Source organism: Equus caballus, chromosome 20 (assembly GCF_041296265.1).
Source record: "Equus caballus isolate H_3958 breed thoroughbred chromosome 20, TB-T2T, whole genome shotgun sequence".
In the NCBI taxonomy this organism is placed as follows: domain Eukaryota; kingdom Metazoa; phylum Chordata; class Mammalia; order Perissodactyla; family Equidae; genus Equus; species Equus caballus.
In genome coordinates this window covers 13056764-13077253 of record NC_091703.1, presented here as the reverse complement: position 1 = coordinate 13077253, position 20490 = coordinate 13056764, and the positions used below count along the sequence as shown (strand labels likewise).

Sequence of the window (20490 nt, the reverse complement as noted above, 5' to 3'; positions counted from 1 at the left end):
CATGGCACAGAAGATAAATGCAGTAGAATTGAGTGAGAGAAATTAGCAAGAGGAAAATTCAGAGACAGAATCATGGAAGATTGTGTTGGCTATGAAGACCATGGACGACATGAATAGAGGGAGAGAAGACACATGCCGCATAGAGAGTTGAGGCATGAACAAAAGCATGAGGGTGGGAGCAAGCACACTGAGCACAAAGGAGAATGAAGGAAACAGTCTTGTTCTAGTGGAGTAGTGTGTGTCTGAGTGAGGGTGTGTACAGTGTGCATGTGTGTGTATGTGTGTGTGTGTTAGGGGAGGGGAGCAGTGGGCAATAAGCAGGACCAGAGAGGATGGCAGCACATTGCAAGAGCCTTGGCAGCCAGACAAAGAAGTTTGGACCAGTATGTTCGGCAATAGGGAGCCACTGCAGCTCCTTGGGCAACTAAGGAGCATGATCTAAGCCAAGTTTTGGAAAGTTTCATCTGGAAGTTGTATAAGAAGGTGGATTGGAGGGGGAGAGAGAATTAGGGGCACTGTAGGCAGCCAGGGCACCCTGACGTTATGATTTGTCACTTTTTCTCCTACAGCATACATCCATATTGCCCATCTCATTGGCCGAAGTCATCCTCAGGCCACATCGCTATCCATCAAAGAAGACAGGACTCACCGTGTTGACTGTTGCCAGCTTTGCATACATGGGCAGGTAAGAATTGAGTAGAGAAAATCAACTTAGACCTGTCATTCAAGACTCTAAAGGATATTACAGAAGATGTGTTCTGTTCTGTTAGAGTGTCTTTATCTTGGGTTATTGGGGATTTAACCATCTTTAAATTTCCAGATAAGAATTCTTTTATTGTTTGATTTTGATACTCATGGAAACATCATACACACAAGAATACACAGGTATGCATGCTGGTCACGAGTTCCTCTCCATCTCATGAAGACTTAGTCATTGCAAAGCTACACATGTTATTTTCCCCAGGAAAATGTTGATCTTTGGTTCCATTTGCAATTAAAATGTTTGAATGGCTGAATGACCCGAAGCATCTAAATATATTTCATCCAAAAAGGCATTTGACAGATTGAGCATACTAGGTTTGGTCCATTCCTGTTGCCTGTATCATTATGGGCTTATTTGCATCAACATCTGGCACTAGAGCTCCTGGCGGGCATTTGGGCAATTGCCTAGGGGCCTGCAGAACAGCCGAGCTGGAGGCATGGGAGATAATTTAAGTAGCTGGCCTAGGTTTCGTCATTCAACCACCTGGCAACACTAATTCTCAGAAATGCTGCCCAATGGTCTGTAATCAAGAGAAAGTGCTTAGCCTATCACCCAGTGACTGGAAAACCCCCTTTGCATTCTATAGCCTTCTCATCTACACCCCTGCTTTTGCGTTACTGAAAGGGGCATGCCAAACATCAATCCTGAAGATTGGAAGCTAATCATGATGTTTCTTCTCTAGTCTAGACTCACGTAAACTGTTCCTACCTGACATCTGGGTAAGCTCCCTTTGGGGGAGTTTAATTCAGCATAGTGCTCTGTCAGAGACGGAAGCCAGCAAGAGAACACATCCCACAGGGATGCCTAGCAGCCTTTGTCTAAGATTGAGTAACCTTTGTGTCCAGAACTCAGACGATGGTTCCTCCCTCACCTTTCCTTCCCTTTTGTAGAGTCTGCTCCTCCCACCCTTCTGCATCCCTCCTTTCCTGAGGGTCCAAAGTCTTTTTTGTTTCTCCTGTCTTGAAGAAAGCACTTGCTTGATAAATCTACCCCAAGCTTCAGTGATCTATCCTCTTCAGCCTAAGGTCTTTGCAGTTTAACAAAGGACCCTTTAGAGAATAAGGCTTAAGTCGGGGACCTATTGGTAGTTGATGTCTGGAGCACTGTGTTGAGAAGGATCCTGGCAAAAAAAGAGCTGTGTTATCATTTAGCAATATCTGCCAATAGCATGAGAATGGGGAGCGGCAGGATATATCCCATGTATTTACCATTTCTGGCTCAACCCAAAGAAACAAATCCCTAAAGATAGGATACCTGGGACCCGGGATGGGTAACAGTATGTATCCATAAAGATATTTCTTTCTGGTGTATGTGTTGAGGACAGGCAGGGTGGTATTTGGGTGATTACGCACATGAATTTCCATACTCTGTTTTTTTGGTGGACTTTAATCTGATTTACCTTTTCTTGCCAAGAGTAACTTTTGGAGTTCATATATAAGATAGGGCTCTTGACATATTAACCTTTTCTGCCTGAGGACTTGGAAGTTGATCATCAATCCTCGTATCTGACCCTCACTCTTTTCCTCCTCTGAGACCTAGAGGGTAAAATAGCACCTAAGGCCACTGGCATTTTGGGGGGAAATTGTAGTTGCTGTAAAGACGAGAAGGAGTCGTCAAGAGGGCTTGGCTTGTCAGTGCCGGGGCATGTGTTCCAACAATGCAGGGATTGGGGGCTGGGGAAAAGGAGGTGTGACAAGATGCGGGTCAGGTGTGGTGCATCATATCTTCGTTCAATTATTCCTCAGTGCCAGGCACTGTGCAAAGATACAGTGATATACAAGTCATCATGCTGCCTTTAGGGACTGTCTGGGAGAGGGGAAAGTTACAAAACAAGAGAAGACAGGGTGATGTGACTATGAGCATAGGGTGCTCTGGGTTCCCGGGAGGGATGTTGAAGGCTGGCTTCTTAAGGGAAGTGATGTCTAAGCTGAGACCCAAAGAATGAGTAGGAATAACTCGAAAGAGACATGGAAAAGACCTTTGGGCAGAGGGAACAGCATCTGCGAAGAGCTGGAGGAGCTGAGAGTGTGACTGAATTGAAGGACAGGGAAAAGCTAGATCATGGATTCACATCAGTGAGTTTCGACTTTTAAACTGAGGGCTTTTCGGCGGAAAAGTTTTAAGCAGAGAAGTGAATGATGTGGCTTACATAAGAAAGGTGATTAGACAGCTGATTCTGGCTGAAGTGTGGAAATTAAAGAGGAATGAGACAGGGAGATGAAGTTGGTGGCATTTGTGGTAATTCAGGAGAACTGATGTTAACCAACTGATGACAGTATCAATCAGAATGCAGACAGAATCAGAGGGGCAGGTGGTGGAAGGCGACTTGGAGATCATCCAGCATTGGAGCCCTGAAGGCTCAGTGAGTTAAATGACATGCCCAAGGTCATATGGCTGGGAAAATCAAAGCTGGCACTAAAACCCAGGTTTCCTATTTGCAAATCTTATTTTCTTTCCATCTTATTCATATGGCCGGTATTAGTTCAACTCCCTGTATGTGCAAAATACTTTTTGCTAAATGCTGGAGGGGTGGGCATGCAAAAAAAGCTTAACCCAGTCTCTACAATCTAAAAGCTTTCAAGATGTTGTTGTTCCAAGTTCTGTAATGGAGCAAGTGGAGGGAAGGGAAGGGGATCTGCTCCCAGCCAGAATGTGACTGTGCAGACCCCCATGGCGAGCTGAAGTGGTTTGGAATTTGAACCGCCTTATCATTAATGAATGACTAAATCAGCATGGGGTCCATCAGGCCTCATTTTTGCTAGAATGAAGCAAATACACCTGTATGAGGGCATTTTATGCTGTTTCACCGACCGGAACTCCCCTACCTCTGTTGGTGTCCTGGTTAGGGAGCCAAGACTCTTTGCTGCCTGCTGTCTCCACCCTTACACAATGATCTGGGGGCCATGGGCCTGCATGGCCACAGATGGCCATCAACTAGTTCCACAGACTGTGGATACGGCCACAGATGGCCATCAACAAGTTCTACAAACTGTGGCTATCCATGGAGACATTTGAGGGAAGTGGCTATGGGTTAGCTCTTAGATGTGCCAGTTTGGATGGTCAAATAGGGAAACGACAGAGCAGTAAAGAACATGGGCCCGGGCCAAAGAGAGCATGAGAAACAAACATGAGTCGGAAAAACAGCCATAACTGAGCTGGAGAAGCATTTCACAGCTGAAACCACATTACAATGACCTAAAAATAGCCATCAAGACCATGGGGACTGCCTCACATGTGGCACTGGCTTTTCATTATTTTTCAGATTGCAAAATTGGAGGGCTGGCCCCTAAGTGGGAAAATAAAGATTTGCGAAGTAGTAACAACTGCAAATCTTTCATTTCCTTTGGAAAGCATTAGTCACCTATAAATATGGTAGCTCGCTTACTCCTCGCCTCTCTCTCACCCCAAAACACCTCACCTAGCTCTCTCTGAGGCAGTGGTGAGGAGCAGGAAAATAGAAAGTTCCTTCTTCTGGCTTTTATTCATTCTTTTATTGAACAAATATTTCCCCTAACCCCGGGCTGGGCCTGCTGGGAAAAGCAAAGTTATATAAAGCCAAGCCCCAGCCTGTAGGGGGTTTGCACTTAATAAGTGGAGATGAGCCATGCATACAAATTATAAGAGCACAAGATGGAAAGTGATAAAATGTCACAAAGAACATAAGGAGCTACAGGAACGGAGAGGAGGAAGCGATTACGTCTAACTGGGCAGTGTGGGAAAGGCTTCATGAAAGGTGTGTGTTAGATGTGGGCCCTGAAGGACTGGCTGGATTGGGGAAGTAAAAAATGCAAGAAAGTGAACAACAGAGCACAGTCCCAAGGCCAAGGGAGCCCAGAACACATTAGAGCAACAGTCAGCAATTTGCTTACCTGGATCTATTAGGGAAGGAGACTAATGGGAAGTCACCTGGACTACCCTCTCACAGAGGCTTGCAGATGGAAGGCTGAGGAGGCTAGACAGAGTATAGACAGTGAGATTTGGTTGTTGCTATTGTTTGTTTCTATGACGTGGAGCCAGGAATTGAGAAGTATTAGTAACTTGGCTAGAGAATTGTGCTTTACGTAGCCTGTCTTTATAACTGTGCTTAAAATGGATTGGAATGGCAAGACATGGGAAGCAAAACATAATAAAACAATATACAAATAAAAATTAGCCAGGATATTCTTAAGTCATCTAGTTTAATCACAATGTCTTCTTCTTCTTCCATGGTTATTTCATAGTTCCAGCGTCATCCCACATCCGGGTGCTTGGAGCACCCCTCTACCTGGCTGCAGGGGGTCCAGTCCTCCAAGACCTCCATCTCTAAGGAGTTCTAATGATCCAGTGAGCGCTCACACTTGCCCATGTTGTACACTGTCCTGAGCATTGCTCACCCACACAGATTGTAAAGCCACCATACCCAGCCTCCTGGGCCTAACACCTCCACCTGGCTTCTTAAAGGTTAGGATGCCACCCCCACTGCTGACAATGCCAACACTGCCAATGTTCTACCCTATGTGGGTAGAAGTAGAACGGTGTCACTGGCTACTGCAACAGCCCCAGCTGGCCTGGAGTGCACCACTACCCTGCTCTTGGTAGACTAGAAATCTGCTGACACCATAGGTGTCTCTGCTAATGTATAAGATATTGCATGCCAAGTGCAAGCATCGCACACACATGCAGCTATAATCCAGCCTTGGAGGAGATATTTGATAAAGTCACTTCTCAATAACAGTTCCTATGAGGCAAGAGAGAGGATCCCTTTCTTCTATACTGTGCTCAGGTGAGGTCCCACAGCAAAACTGCCTGGGTCTCCAGGTGTAACCATCCTTGAAATTCGTGCACCCATTTACACATATACACTGAGACACATGGATATCTTACTCCAGAATACATTAATAACTGCCAGTGGGCTGGACTAAGCTGAGTTCCAGGACCAGCCACCTTGCCAAACCCAGCATCAGCAATCCCCTCCTACTCCCACTTGTGCATTGGGATGAATTCCTTCCCAGAGCCTGTGTTACTTTTTCCTGAAATAGGATCTTTATCTGGGACCCTCTAGATGCACCATAGTTTTCTAAGCTTGAATCTTAGCGGGGATCAGAATCCCAACGCCATATTCCACAGAAGGACTCTTTAGTCCTCATGTAAATTTATATGCAAAAATAAATATAAAGATGCTACCCAACTCCACCTTTTGGGTCTAGGCCAGCCAGGGTGCAAAGTGAAGAGGGGTGGAGGTGGTGGACCAGGAGAGGATATGTGACCTATACTTCCCCTCCTTCCTATCCGACCTCAGCTCCTATTCAACCAATACGCCTGTTAGAGAAATTAGGAATAAGAGAGTGAAGAAGGATACAGCTGGACAATCAGGAATGACGGGCATGCCTGAGACACGTTGTTGAGGTAACAGAACAGGTCTTTTGGATTAATTGGCACCTAGAGGACGAATGAAAGGGAAAAAATCAAGGATAATTCTAAGAATTTTCAGCTGGTAGACTGGGAAGACAGTGATTCCAATAATAGATGTAGAGAAGTTAGGAAAGAAATAGTTTGGGATATAAGTAAAAAAGTCAGTTTAAATCCCCATCTGGGTCCCATTCCAAAAGATCCGGGTTTAATTGGTTTAGGATGTGCCCTGGGCATTGCATTTTTACAGACCCCCCTAGGCAGTTCTAATTTTCAGCCAAGGTGGAGAACCTCTGCTTACAGGAACTTTCGTTTGGAAGTCAGACTGGGCCTTCTCAAGAGAAGAGGGGCTGTGGAGATCCAGGGAGCGAACCCTCCGGGTGGGAGGAGACGCTGGAGAGAGAGAGAGGGGAGAGGGGAGAAGTGGAGCGTGAATGCTGGGGAAACGCCCTCATCTAAGGGACAGGAGGGGGAAGGGGACAGCAAAGTAGCGAAGAATGATCAGACGGCAGAAAACCAGGAATGTACAAGAACACCCTGGTCCTTGAAGGGAGGAGGAAGCTTCGAGCCAGGAGTGGGGGTTCCAGGGAGGTGTGGGCAACAGTTTTTAATCCATGAAGAGCTTGCCACCCCAACAATTCTCATTATTGCCAATATTTTCAACGTCCACGTAAACTATTTGTCTAACGCTCTAGTGTCACAGATTTTTTTCACTCCTTTTATTTGAGTTATTCTGATGGGTCAGAAAGGTCAGACACAAGGGTTAACACTAATAATTATATGCCTAGAGCCCAGAAAACCCCCAGTTATCTACTAATCTCTAACCCACAGACTTCCTACTGATAAGACGTAGAAAACACAAATTTCATGATAGTCATTTGACGCTGCAAGATTTAGGATGAGGAGACTATAAAAGATTACTTTTTGGTATCAATTTGTGCCTGCCCAGCCTGACTCACATAGATTCACACAGCAGACAGCTCCAGAAGGACATAGAATATTGATCTCTGAACTGAAGGTGAGAATCATCGGCTTCTTCCAGTACTAATAAAGTGAGCATCAGAGTAAGCAAAATTGGGAAAGCTGCTGGGTCCATTTCCCAGTGTTCAGAGGCTGTGGTGCTCTCGGTGGGTCAGGCAGCTGAGCACTGTCCACAGCAACTGCCGTGAGCAGCAGTTAAGGGGAACCATGGGGCTGGTAGAGCCACCCCAAACAGCCATTAATTTAAAAATAGGAACAACTTGCTGTGTACTGGCACTTGGAAAATGGATGTGCATGACAGGTACAGTCCCCGGTCCTATTGAGCTTCCAGGCTAGTTAGAAAGACAATCAAATAAGTAACAGGGGTGTTAGTTCCTGGTAGGGGAAGCGCAGGGCATAAGAACCTTACTGAATGGGGGTTGAAGGATGTTCAGAAAAATCTTTTCTAGAGAAATTGACTTTGAAGCTGAAACTCGAGCATGAGCAAAATTGACCCAGGCCCAGAGCAAGTATATCCTAGGAAGCAAAAAGGTCAGAGGTTCCAAGCAGAGACAAGAGCATGGATGAAGGCCCGGAAGCTACTGAGCTTGGTTCATTGAAGAAACAGAAAGGGGTCCAGTATGGACAGATGGCAGATCGGAGGGTGGATGGGTGGACGGGTGGGCAGGGCAAGGCCAGGCAGGCTGGTGAAGGAGCTTGGCTATTTTCCTAAAGCAACAGGGGTCCACTGCAAGCACAGGAACACCATGGACACATTTCTCTTTTAGAAAGGTCATCGGATTACTGGTGGCCTGTGGTATGCAAAGTGGATTGAAGGGAGCAAGAAAGCCCGGTGAGTAGACAATTACAGAAACCCAGATGAGGTGAAGGAGCCCGGCCTGAGATCATGAAATGAGGCAGTGGAGAAGCATTGAGATATGATTTCATGGGGGCCAGGGAGAGTGAAGAGCTGACATTGACTGAGATACAGGAGAGAAACAAATTCCGTTTCCAACATGCTGACTTCTTTCCTCCCCCCTTCCCTCCCTCTCCTCCTCCTCCTCCTTTTCTCTCTGTCTTTCCCGTTAACACATATTCAGGCAAGCCACAAAGAAGTGATACCAGCTGAGTGTGACTATCTCCTCACTCAGGCCTCTCTGCTGACCGCCCTTCATTAAATGACTACAATCTTGCCAAACACTCCATTTGTATTTTCATTGCTTTTCCCATTGTCCGTTCAACACACCTATAACTTCCTTTGCACTTTCTCTGTGAAAGTACAGACTTCATTAGCTTACCTCTGGAACTTTCCTTTACAAACCTTATGCTGAAGGAAACAAAAATGAAGTAAATAAACCGAAACTTTCCAGGCCTCTAGGAGCATGTCCTTATTTGTAGACTATCTTATATAAATGTGCATGGGAACTAGGAAGCCCTAATTTCGAGTATATAAGGTAAACAAATTGAACTAACTAATGCAACCCACCTGAAGTATATCCAGATCTCCTCTCTGACCCCAAACTCCTAGCCCTAGCTCCTTGGGGATATTTACCTTCTGTCCCTTACACCTTCTCTGTCCTGTCATGAGAAGCAGCCATGCAGGAAAGAAGTGCTGTGGGTGTCTTTCTAAAATGCATCCATGGGATGCACATCCACGTAATTCCAATATTAGTAATAATGATAATTCTTATTATTTGTTTCAATCTAGTAAAATTTGATTACATAAAAGGCGCATCTAGACAAGTTTGGGAGAGCAGAGTAATACTGGTGTGGTCAGGACTAGAGACCAAGTGCAAACTCCATACTTGCAAAGCTAAGAGTGGTGCCTCCATTTTTAAATATATAGTTCATCGGCATTAAGTACATTCACATTTTTGTGCAGCCATCACCACTATTCATCTCCAGAACTGTTTTCTTCTCAAACTGTAAGTCTGTCCCCCTTAAACGGTAACTTCCCATTCTCCCCTCCCCTAACCCCTGGCAACCACAAATCTACTTTGTGTCTTTATGAATTTGGTGACTCTAGGTACCCCATATAAGTGGAATCATATAATATTTGTCCTTTTGTGACTGGCTTCTTTCACTTAGCATAATATCCTCAAGGTTCATTCATGTTATAACATGTGTCAGAATTTCCTTCCTTTTTAAGACTGAATAATATTCTGTTGCATGTATATACCACATTTTATTTATCCCCTCATCTGTAAAGGGACACTCTAGTTGCTTCCATGTTTTAGCTCTTGTGAATAATGCTACTATAAACATGGTGTACAAATATCTCCTTGAGTCTTTATTTTCAATTCCTTTGGGTGTATATCCAGAAGTGAAATTGCTGGATCATATAGTAATTCTATGTTTAATTTTTCAAAGAACTGCCATATTATTTTCCATATCAGTTATACCATTTTACTTTCCCACCACCAGTGCACAAGTGTTTCAATTTCTCCACATCCTCTCCAACACTCAATATTTTCTGGGGTCTTTTGATAGTAGCCATCCTATTGGGTATGAAGTGGTATCTCACTGTAGTTTTGATTTGCATTTCCCGAATGATTAGTAACATTGAGTATCTTTTCATGTGTTTCTTGGCCATTTGTATATCTTCTTTGTGGAAATGTCTATTCAAGTCTTTTGTCTGTTTTTAATTGAGTTGTTTGGTTTTTTGTTGTTGACTTCTAGGAGTTCTTTATATATTCTGGATAATAATCCCTTATCAGATATATGATTTGCAAATATTTTTCTCATTCCGTAAGTTGCCTTTTCACTCTATTGATTGTATCCTTTGATGCACAGAGATGGCCCCTTAAATTTTATGCTGTAGGTGACTCCTTTGCCTCACCCTAGTCCTGGCCCTGATATTAGCCCTTGTCTCTTCCACAAAGTATTTGACAAACTTGAAATAAAATATTTGAAACAACCAAGATCACACTTGGGTTTCTGAGAGTTTAGTTAAGCACAGAATTTTATTCTTCCGTCTGAACTCTTTTGACTGCCTGCAGTATCCAAATTTGAACGTTGTTTCTAAAGCACAACTTAGCCTATCCTAGGTTGTTGCAAAGATGAGCAGTGAGAAGACTCCCACTGTGCCATCCCTCAGAAGAGAGAAGCTTTTAAATCCATTAAATGATTATGATGTGCCAGGCACTGTTCTATGTAATGTACACGTGTTAACTCCCTTCATCTTTACAATAGCCTTCTAAGGTGCATACTGTTTGCACATCCACTTTGTCCATGAGGGCAAGGGGACAGAAAAGTTGAATAAATCGTTGAAGGCAACATAGCTAATAGGCGGCAGAACTAGGATTTGAATCACAGAAGCCTGGTTCCACATTCTGCACTCTTAACCAGTTATAAACTGTAGCTGATACATCATCCTCCCCGTATTTAATTTGAAAAGTTATTTCAGACTTTGGCATCTTCCAGCGCAGTTGGTTTCCAGCAAACTGCATTTTTAGGCCTCACTTAGACATCGTGGCTCCTCTCTTAGCATTTCTTTTCCTTTTCTTGGCTTACAGAAATGACATATTCTATCCTCACATGAGCAAGATCTGAGCCTCCTGTAAATCCATCCATTCCACTCTCTCCATGGCTATATCCATGAACTAAACTCAGGCCAACAATTAAACCCAGGCGCACTGTATTGCAGCAATAATGCTTGATCTCTGCCCCCCATACCCCAACCAATGGAAAGCTACACCTGACTCTTAGCTCAGAAAAGCTAACCTCGCTTGTCTGGCTGAGAGCTAGCAAATGGACACCTTATCAACAGGTTCAGTGTCTCAGCAGGTCATATCTCTGAGGGAAAGGAATAATTCATGTTCTTACACACTTTCTTTGGCTAATGACGTATTCGATGTTCTTCCAGATTCTTTCACTAACATTGAATTTTAACGGATTGGGTAAAACAGCCAAGCCCAGCCCATGAAACAGGATGTCTCTTTGAATCAAGCCTGTTTATCTACAAAAGACTCACTTCTGTAGGTTTGTGGAACATCTCAGCTGTTGACAAACGTCCCCCATGGCTTCTTTTTATCTGCCTGGGCTTCAGAACCCCATTGATCTTGAGTTGGAAATAGCTTTTATTCCCTTGCTCTCCTAATCATTGTGACTTGTCATTGTCTGCAGGGTTCTATGGATCTACTCTGAGACGGGTACGTGGGTGTATCCTGTGTTTGCCAAACTCAGCCCAGTGGGTCTAGCAGCTTTCTTCTCTCTCAGCTACATCCTTATCATCGGCATCTACTTACTTGGAGAGAAGCTCAACCACTGGAAATGGGGTCAGTTTATTTCTCTTTTATTTACAGAGACACTTCCTCCTTACCCTCTCTCCATTCCTCCTGGAAACAGAAGGAGAAACTAGTCCAAAGCAGAAGGCAGGGAGGCTTGATGCCTTTGTCCAAAGGACTCATATGGGTCCTACCAAAGTAGGCAAAGGAAAAACGTAGAGGAAGTTTGCACTTTACCGAAGGACCCCATCAAATTATCACCCCTCCTCCCCAAAACTATACCTCCTCTAACTTTAAGGCTAAAAATCATCTTGTTCAGAGAGCTCAGGACCCAGAGAGCAAGGTGTCACCACCCCCAGCGTGAAAAAATGGACTCAGGATCTCCGTCCCTAAAACTGAGGGCTTGAGGGACACAAGCTGCCAAAATGTCAAGGTTTCCTTTTTGAACGATGTGGGTCCAGCTGACCTTCTTAGCTCTTCTAACCTCGGCAGTGCTTTCGGTTGATTTCCCATTCCTCTCCTGTTAGGTTGCTTCTCAACCTTTAGTAAAACATTTATCAGGTAAAAATCACATCCTGTACTTGAGGCCAGAATTCTCATTTAAACAGGGTCTTGGGCAATATGAGTTATGTCAGTAAGCTAAGCTTTCTAATCATAGGTGAGTAGAACCATGTTGCTTCTTTATGAGAAAAAAATCCTTTTAACTTAATCGATTTAAAAATGGAAGATTTTATTCTCCTCCTGCTTCCTCCACCCCTAGAATATTATTTTGTTGGAAAATTAACAAAGGTCAGGTTGCAACAGGCCCGTGATATTTTTCCCTCTCCAAGGAGAAGTACGGGAACTCTACCCTGATTTTGTATATAAGGAAGGCAAGAGTCACATACAGTCCCCCACATCACACGCCCACATGCCATTCTGTTCTATCAAAATAGAAATGGCAGAAGTGACATCTTCCACCCAATTTATGAACTGGTGTGAAAACATAAGCCTGTGTATGCAAAAACCTGACAGTTTCAGAAGGTTCAGTACAAGAGTGTGTATTTCTGAGACGAGACTGAGACCCTGGAAAAATAAGCATGCAAGTTGGCTTTTTCACATGTTTTCTACTCTTGGAGAATTTAATGGGTTAAGAAAATCTCAAAGGCAATATCCTTCTTGAAAGCAAACACTTGAAAAATGGAATACTAAAAATTGCTCCCCAAATCAGTGTTCTAAATCACAGGAAATTATCCAGAAAAAAATATGTGTTGACATTTCAGATGTGTTGACAACTAATTCTAACTAGTTTTGGCTCCTTGAAGTTCTGGGTAAAGATTTTTGATGCCTTCCCCAAATCTATATAAAAAAGAAACAAAGAAAGAAACTAATCCACTTGAAATTTGGCAGATATAAGGAATGGAGAGAAAAACTTGATTACTCAGATCTTAGAGAACAATAACTTTTTAAATCAATTGCATTGAGTTCAATAATGATTCATTTTTAAATTGTTACTCTACAGCAATTTTTAAGCATCCATTGAACTAAAAATCAAATTTTTCACTATATTTAATATGATTGAGGTCACTGTTTTCAACACAAAGCTCTTTCTAATAAGCTTCATTGTCTGAGTATTATATCCGACTTTTCACTACAGTTAGGTCCCAATGAGCAAACAGGCTGGCACCAACATGTGGATCCTCATTACATCATGCATCTATGAATGTCCATGTGAGTGATGGAGACTATTGTAAGTGGCTATATGTCTCTGTCCTCTCCCTAGATTTTTAGCTCCTTAAGAATAGAATGGGTAAAAAGTCCTATATAGAATCAGAATAGGATCATAAATGTGCTATATTCTGAACAGATCATTATTACAAATGGTTGAATAAGAATTAAAAGAGATGGGGGCCAACCCGGTGGTGCAGCAGTTAAGTTTTCACGTTCCACTTTGGTGGCACGGGGTTCACCGGTTCGGATCCTGGGTGCAGACCTACACACTGCTTGTCAAGCCATGTTGTGGTAGGCGTCCCACATATGAAGTAGAGGAAGATGGGCACAGAGGTTAGCTCAGGGCCAGTCTTCCTCAACAAAAAGAGGAGGATTGGTGGCAAATGTTAGCTCAGGGCTAATCTTCCTCAAAAAAAAAAAAAAAAGAATTAAAAGAGAAATTAGGTCACTTAAAATTCCAGTGGCAGTGAACACTTTTAAATTGGGTAAAATTAAGCAGCACTATGTATGTGAACACATTTCCCTGTGTCCTGTTCTGCTTAAAACACTTCAACTCTCCCCTCAGCTTACAGAGGAAAATCCAAGACCTTGGAATGACACACAGGGTCTGTGAGCCAGTCTCTGGCTTGGCTCTGGCTCACCTTCTTCTAAATGTACGCCCCAGTAGCACCAAACTGCTTATTTTCCCTACACATTAAAGTTTCTCACCTCCATGGGCTTCTGTCTCTCATGTCTCCTGGTCTTTGGCTGTCTTACACTCACTCATTTATTTCAACTCACCTCTTCCAGGAAGCCTTCCCTCGGCCCAGAGATTTGTTTTTACACTAGATCCTGAGTTTTTTAAGGGTTAGGTGTGTGTCTTATCCATCTTTGAATCCCCCATTTCCATTAGCTTACCCAATGGATCAATCACTCCAGACAGGATATCCAAGGTCTCTTCTCTCCAGGTATTAAATGGGACTTTGTGCAAAGGGGTTCTGGAGACAGCGGTCAAGGAGTGACTCTGATGGTTGGAGATTAAACTATTGGACAGGGAGTTTGAGGAGCGTAGGAGGGTGACGCTGTGGTACACTTATTGGAGAGCTGTTGAAAAAGAGATGTATGTTAGGGCAGGCAAGACAAAACAGGGGGAAGAGGTTAGAATAGGAATCAAGAAAACTAGGGTATGTCCCTTACCAGGCCACAAACCAAGCATGTAACCTGTGTCAATCCACTTCAACTCCTCAGTGACAGGATGACCTTTAAGTACGGAGACCACACATCTCAGTTTGCTAGGAACAGTCCTGGTCAATGCCTGCTGTGCCAGGTGTATATAGTTTAGAATTGTCTGGGCTGGAACTATCTATTGTGTGTTTCCTCTGAGTTCCTCTCCAAACCTTCTGTTCTGGACCTATGGAAACACGTAAGTAGCTGTCTACTCTGTCCAAATCCAGGGCGAATCCTCCTTTCTCACCTGCTTCCACAGCCTGAGCTTCCTTGGATGAGAGAAGAAATTCAAAAGAGTGTTTTGGTGATGCGGCGAGAGGCAGTGGTTAGAAAAGGTCTGTGCAGGCTGCCTGGTTCCTACCCTGGTCTTACCACTGGTAGACCTGTGACACTGGGCAAGGCACTCAATGTCTTTGTGTTCCAGTTTTCCCTTGTGGATCATGGAGATGATATTAGTACCCCCCGCCTAGGATCCTTGAGGACCATAAATGACTTGAGAAGTGTCAAGTGCCAAGCATTGGGCCTAGCACATAGGGTCAGTCACTATTGCTCTTAATCTCATTCCACCCCAGCAAAAATCAGTAACCTTTTTTCCTACATGGATATTCCAATCCTCTCCTACAATTTTACACATAAATTACCAGTTTCTCCAGCTGAAGGCGATTAAAAGTAACAACCAGCTAACTAAATGCAAGGTGACAGATATGGTACAGTTCCTGAAGAATTTAGCAGAGTGAAATAGGAGGTCAGGCTACTTGAGGCTAGAATTAATTAAAATCTCTGCTTCTGAAATCCTGAGACACAGTGTGGCCTAGTTGAGAGTCACCAGGCAAGTACTGAATGGTCAAGACTTATCAGTCAAGACCCATCTAATATGCAGGTATCTCTCTAACGGTAGTTCTCAACCTTGACTGCATATAATAAGGGGGTTTTAAAAATACTAATTCCTGGGTCCACCCCAGACCAATTACATCCATCTCTGGAGATGGGAACTCAGCATGGATATTTTTTAAAGCTTCCCAGTTATTTTAATTTGCAGTCGGGGTCAAGAGCCGCTGTCACAGAGCAGCGCTTCTTAAACGGGTATGTGCCTGCAGATCTCGTTAAAGTGAGGAGCTTGTTAAAATGTAGATTCTCATTCAGCAGATCTGGAGTACATCTTGGAATTTGGCCCTTCTAACCTGTGCCCCAGAGAGACTGATGCTGCCGAGCTGAGGACAAGGCCCCGGATACCATAGGACCCTGGGCTCCTCCCAGTTTGGATAATTATGTCTACAGGCATCCTTATCCAATGCGGTGTTCTCCTAAGTCAGCTGCTGGGCTAAGAAAGATGTTGGTAGTGATGGCCACTGATTGCTGAATGTCTACCCACTTTCTGCCTCCTCATGTGTCACGTCAGTGGGTAAAAATGAAGAGCTGAGTGAGAAGGACAGTAATAAGGAGTGATCCCAGGAATCAAATGTAAACTTGGAAAGTGTGTGACATTTTCCAGGGGCACATAGATGCAGGGAGCTGGCCCTGTGTACTAAGGAGACCGCTGCTGACAGGCTTTCAGGAAGGTCCTGCTGGCCTTCAAGAAGATGCTGTGGCTCCAAAGCTCTGCAGAGATTCGGAGGGCCACCCCACCTGACTTGTCACTGTCTCACTCCCCGTCCTGTGCTAGCTTTTGTGTGTCATGGAACAGGTTGTTGGACAAGCAGTGAGTCAGTTCTTTGCACCAGATACCCACCAAGAAAGATTCCATTTCTATTTTGTGGGCAGAATTAGTGGAACATTGATTTCAAACAATGATGGAAGCAGATGGGGGAGGCAGGCTCTGGCAGATCATTGAAAGCTAGGCTTACCATGTCTGAGCATCTAGGGATACCCCAGATTCTTTCCACCCTGATAGGAAGAATGGGGCTGTCAGGGGGTTCCAATATAGGCTCCTTAAAAAAAGCTGCCACTTAAGTACTTAATATTTCCTTTTTTTCATAAGACACAAGGATGCTGACACCAGGACACAAGTCCACCAGGGAGAGAAACCCAACCCACAAGATAGATCAGGCACAGAAAAAGGCTCAGTGCCTCCAGGCCAAAATGGAGGGCCTCTTATATGTAGGTGTGGCCAGAGAGGTAGTCAGCTTACCTGTGGCCCATTACCCCTGTCCTTACATTCCTGAGGGATGCGTATTGGGGTTCAGGCAACCTTTTGTCAGGGCCTGAGACCATAAATCCTTTTCCTCCTAAGGATAGTTTATAAGCTGAAAATTCCAGTCTGGCCAAGTGACCTTATGATGGTGCCTTAGACAGAATGACATCAAAACCTTCCTTTAATACTCTATGCTGTGGACCAGATTTTTTTTAAGGAGATTTTATTGTTGAAAGCTGCTTAGCCTACCTCCTTGGTTTTATCCACAAAGAAATTTGTTATAATTTATAACATGTAAATCATATACAACCTAGTATATAACATATATAAGGTCTGTCTGTCTTGCATGTTGTCCCTGATCATTTTGTAACAAAAGAATATCATGAGATGACTCCATGTGTATTTCTAAAGCCTGGTCCCACTGGGGCAGCATTTAGTCAATAACAAAAATATATCTCCTTTTTGTCTTTCTTGTCCTAGCTTCGTCTCCCTAAGCTCGGAGAGAGTCCTCTCTGGATTATTACTTCTCCCTCTCACTCAGCCTCTTTCCCCACAAGAGCTTCTCCAGCCAGCCCTCAGCTCCATCTCCCTCCTGCTACGTCTGCGCTGCGACTTGTGCTCATCAATGTTCACATCTCATTCCTCTAACACCTCATATCCCCCCAACCATCTGCCTTCTCACCCATTTCCAAGCCAGCCTGCTAAAACTAGGCACATGTTCTTCAAATTTTCAATTCAAAGTCTAGCAATCACTTTTGTGGTTGTAGATATATAGGTGTAAATCTTCGTGAAAAGTATGTTTTTACTTATCCTGTGTTCTGACTCCCGGAATAACAAGGTATAGAATTGCATATGGTATCCATAGTGATGTTGATTAAAAGAATGATTCCTTTCCCATGCCAGTAGAAAACGTTTGGATGATGCACAAGACGAATATTAAATGTTTGGCCTAAATATCTCTACTCCTTGGTACTATCTAACAGAGGATAAAGAAAGAACTAAGATAAGTCAGGGGAGGACCATTTCCTAACTACCAACTTGGAAGTGTTCCACTGGGAAAAACTTCCTTCAGTGAAGAAAAGAGTAATAACACACAACATCATTTCCCATTCAGAGTTTAAAATCTGTTTTGTAACTTTTGCTTGGGTCAGATAATATGATCTATTACGAAGTCAACAGTTCTCTATCTCCAGCCGCGCACTATGGAAACATGGTCAGAGATAAATTCTGCAGACTCAGAGAAGCCTAGAGACTGCTCAGCCCCATGAGAATTCAGGATTTAGGACCTACCTTCACCTGCTAGAAACAGAAAGAAAAATATGATTTCTGTGATATTGACACCATGTAAGTCTCTACATTATGAAATGACTATTGGAGCTCCACACAGAGACACATCTGGGGAGGGTGCCTTCTCTAGCATATCTGCAGGTATGTGGGAATTTCTTAATACTCCATCTAGCTGCTTATGATTCGATGTGACAGACTCTGATCCAGTGGAAGGAGCCACCTGCTCTCTTCTGCTAAAAGAAGTTCCCACCACCGCTTCTGCTTCTGCTTCCACTGCTTCTCTTCTTGAATGGAGGAGTCTCCAATCTTTGGCACCCGGGGTTGAAGGAGTGAGGTCATGATTACAGTTAGACTGGACGTTCTCAGGTTTGGTAAAGAGGATGGATAAAGAAGTTTTAGGAGCCCTCCGAGTGACTACAGGGGAAGCAAATTTGAAAAGTTTGTAGTAACCAAGCTCTTGGACGTCAGGGAATTAAAGTGTTATTTAGCTGAAAAATGATTCATTAAAGACCCAAAATGTATACTTCAGAAAAGAGAAGGTACTGTGTAGATTTAGTGTAGAGAAGACCCAACTAGGGAGGAAAGAATTCACATCAAAGTGAAAAATAAGTAGAAGCATAAATGAAAAGAACGTGAAGCCTCTAAAGCTGGATAAATTGTAAGGCTTCACTGGAGTGTCTGGGGGTAGTCTGGATTGACGAGGAGCAGAAGAAGAAGGGAGGGGACTGTCCTTAAAAATAGTGAGACATGAATACAAGGATGGCCATGAGGGCTGTGTGATTAGGAGCTGGCTGTCCCAGAAAATCAGTGTCATGATGGGGCCACAAGTAGGACTTCAAGTCCTCAGTCACTAAAGCCTCTGAGAATGGGAGTTCCGGCAAAATAAAATTAATAGAAGATATTTAATCTTTACTGTCAAGGATATAATTGATGGAGAGGGCAGGTTTGAAGGGTAAAGCATGGAATTAGGAGCATGAGATTGCTGTGGTGATACTGAGTCAGAACTAACTGGGCTCTAACTTCCAGAATGGAAAAGAAGAGGCTGAGTTGAAAACAAATTTTCAAAATAGGATTGATAGCATTTGGCAAGAATACCCATTAGGGAACCCCTGGCATCTGAGCTCTCTCTCTCTCTGTTCTTGATTGTACAGGTGACATGATGCTGCCTAGGAAGAAGATAAAGTAATTACATGCCGTTTTCCAAGAACTAAGGAGAAGAAAACAGAGTTTTTTTCTTTTTTTTTTTTCCTGGTTGAGGGAGGTGGTGGAGCAACATAGGAAAGTAAGGACCAGGGATGATATTTAAATTTAATAAGAGGGTTATGAAGGTAGCTTAATTTGAGGACTCTTGGTGTTTTGAAGGGTTTACTGGACATGCCAAAAACAACTCCTGCTGTCTCAGAATTTGTAACCTTTGTCTGACCTCTTTGGAGGACGATCTGTGGTCAAAATCTGGCCAAAGGCCAAGAAACTCATGAACTGGGTGTTAGAGAATGTTTAGAGAGAGAGGGTGACTCAGGATTGTCCAAACTCTTCCCTTTACTGATGAGGATGCTGAGGACCTGGTGAGAAGTCACCCACATGAGGCCAAAGAGTTAGTCAGAACCGAGACCACAGCTTTTATCTCCCAGACCTTCTAACTCCCAGTCCTGTGCCATTTTTTAATAATCCCAACTTTCCTAAAAACAATCATTTTTGTAGACTAGTTATTTTCATGGATTGCTCATCTCTTCTTTTTTCCTTGATCTAGATAGAAATGTAGGGAGATGGCTGCTACTAAGTTTCCTGTCTACCTGGTATGATAGCAAATTATTTGGGGCAATGAGAAAATGAATTATAAAAAATATTGGGGGGCCACCCCATGGCCGAGTGGTTAAATTCATACACTCCGCTTCGGCGGCCCAGGGTTTCTCTGGTTCAGTTCCTGGGCACAGACATGGCACCGCTCGTCAGGCCACTCTGAGGCAGCGTCCCACATAGCACAACCAGAGGCACTCACAACTAGAATATACAACTATGCACTGGGGAACTTTGGGGAGAAGAAAAAGAAGAAAAAAAGAAAAAGATTGGTAACAGATGTTAGAGCAGGTGCAAATCTTTAAAAAAAAAAAAAGATTGGGACATCTATCCTTCTTGTGAGCAAGCATTTGGGGCAGGTATGAACATTGAACACAGTGCCATTGTCAAAATCTTTTCTATTAAATATTGATTGATTCGTGAAATAAATATTATACATTTTTCTTGGGGAATCATCTGGATGGGAAGTGATGTGGTTGCGAGTACTGCTGCGATTGCCTTGGTACGAAGTACTTTGCTGGGCCAGTTTCTGGCTTAGCAAAGCTGACTGTCAGGTGATTAGTAAGCACATTCGTGAACCCTGCTTTGATTTTTCTAGTGGACTTTTCCAGGTCTTTATTTACAGGCACATTTTGTAAAGAACACAAATGACAAATGTCTAGTGGTGGGTAAACATGTTCAAGTCTATGGGTGTGTCACCAGGCCTGTGTGGGCTGGGATGTGGGCACTGGAGTACATTGTACTTGGGCTTCCCAACCTAGCTTTATACAGGGGAAATTTTGGTAAAATGGACATCAAGAGCAATCTCAAAGTATTAGAGAGGAGGGCAGAATATCCCAACAGGACAGGTGGTCCAAGGGAGGACTAGGACAAACACCAAGAAACTTGCTCCTTCTCTGCCCCTTTTGTGCTGTTATATAAATATGAGCCTAAGTTTGTGTGGGTTGAGCTGGGAACACCACTTCTGTCCTATACCTGCTGCTTCTTGACTGCTCTGAGCACCTGGTCTTAGAGGGAGCCCA

At 43.6% G+C, this 20490-nt stretch overlaps 1 protein-coding gene and 1 long non-coding RNA gene across 7 annotated transcripts in view; one reads left to right on the top strand and one right to left on the bottom strand.

The window, feature by feature from the left end:
- ADTRP (androgen dependent TFPI regulating protein) overlaps positions 1-19920 on the top strand; it is a 64171-nt gene extending 44251 nt beyond the window's left edge. For all 4 annotated transcript variants that reach the window (XM_023624463.2, XM_023624462.2, XM_023624461.2 and 1 more), the window contains 3 exons: positions 570-685; positions 11237-11388; positions 18823-19920. In XM_023624463.2, coding sequence (XP_023480231.1) covers positions 570-685; positions 11237-11388; positions 18823-18857 — 303 coding nt within the window. In that variant the 3' untranslated portion in view covers positions 18858-19920. The remainder of the gene's footprint in view (positions 1-569; positions 686-11236; positions 11389-18822) is intronic.
- Positions 1-20490, bottom strand: part of LOC138919354 (uncharacterized) — a 68670-nt gene that overhangs the window by 26076 nt on the left and 22104 nt on the right. For all 3 annotated transcript variants that reach the window (XR_011429505.1, XR_011429507.1, XR_011429506.1), the window contains exon 2: positions 13945-14130. This is a non-coding gene — a long non-coding RNA (uncharacterized lncRNA). The remainder of the gene's footprint in view (positions 1-13944; positions 14131-20490) is intronic.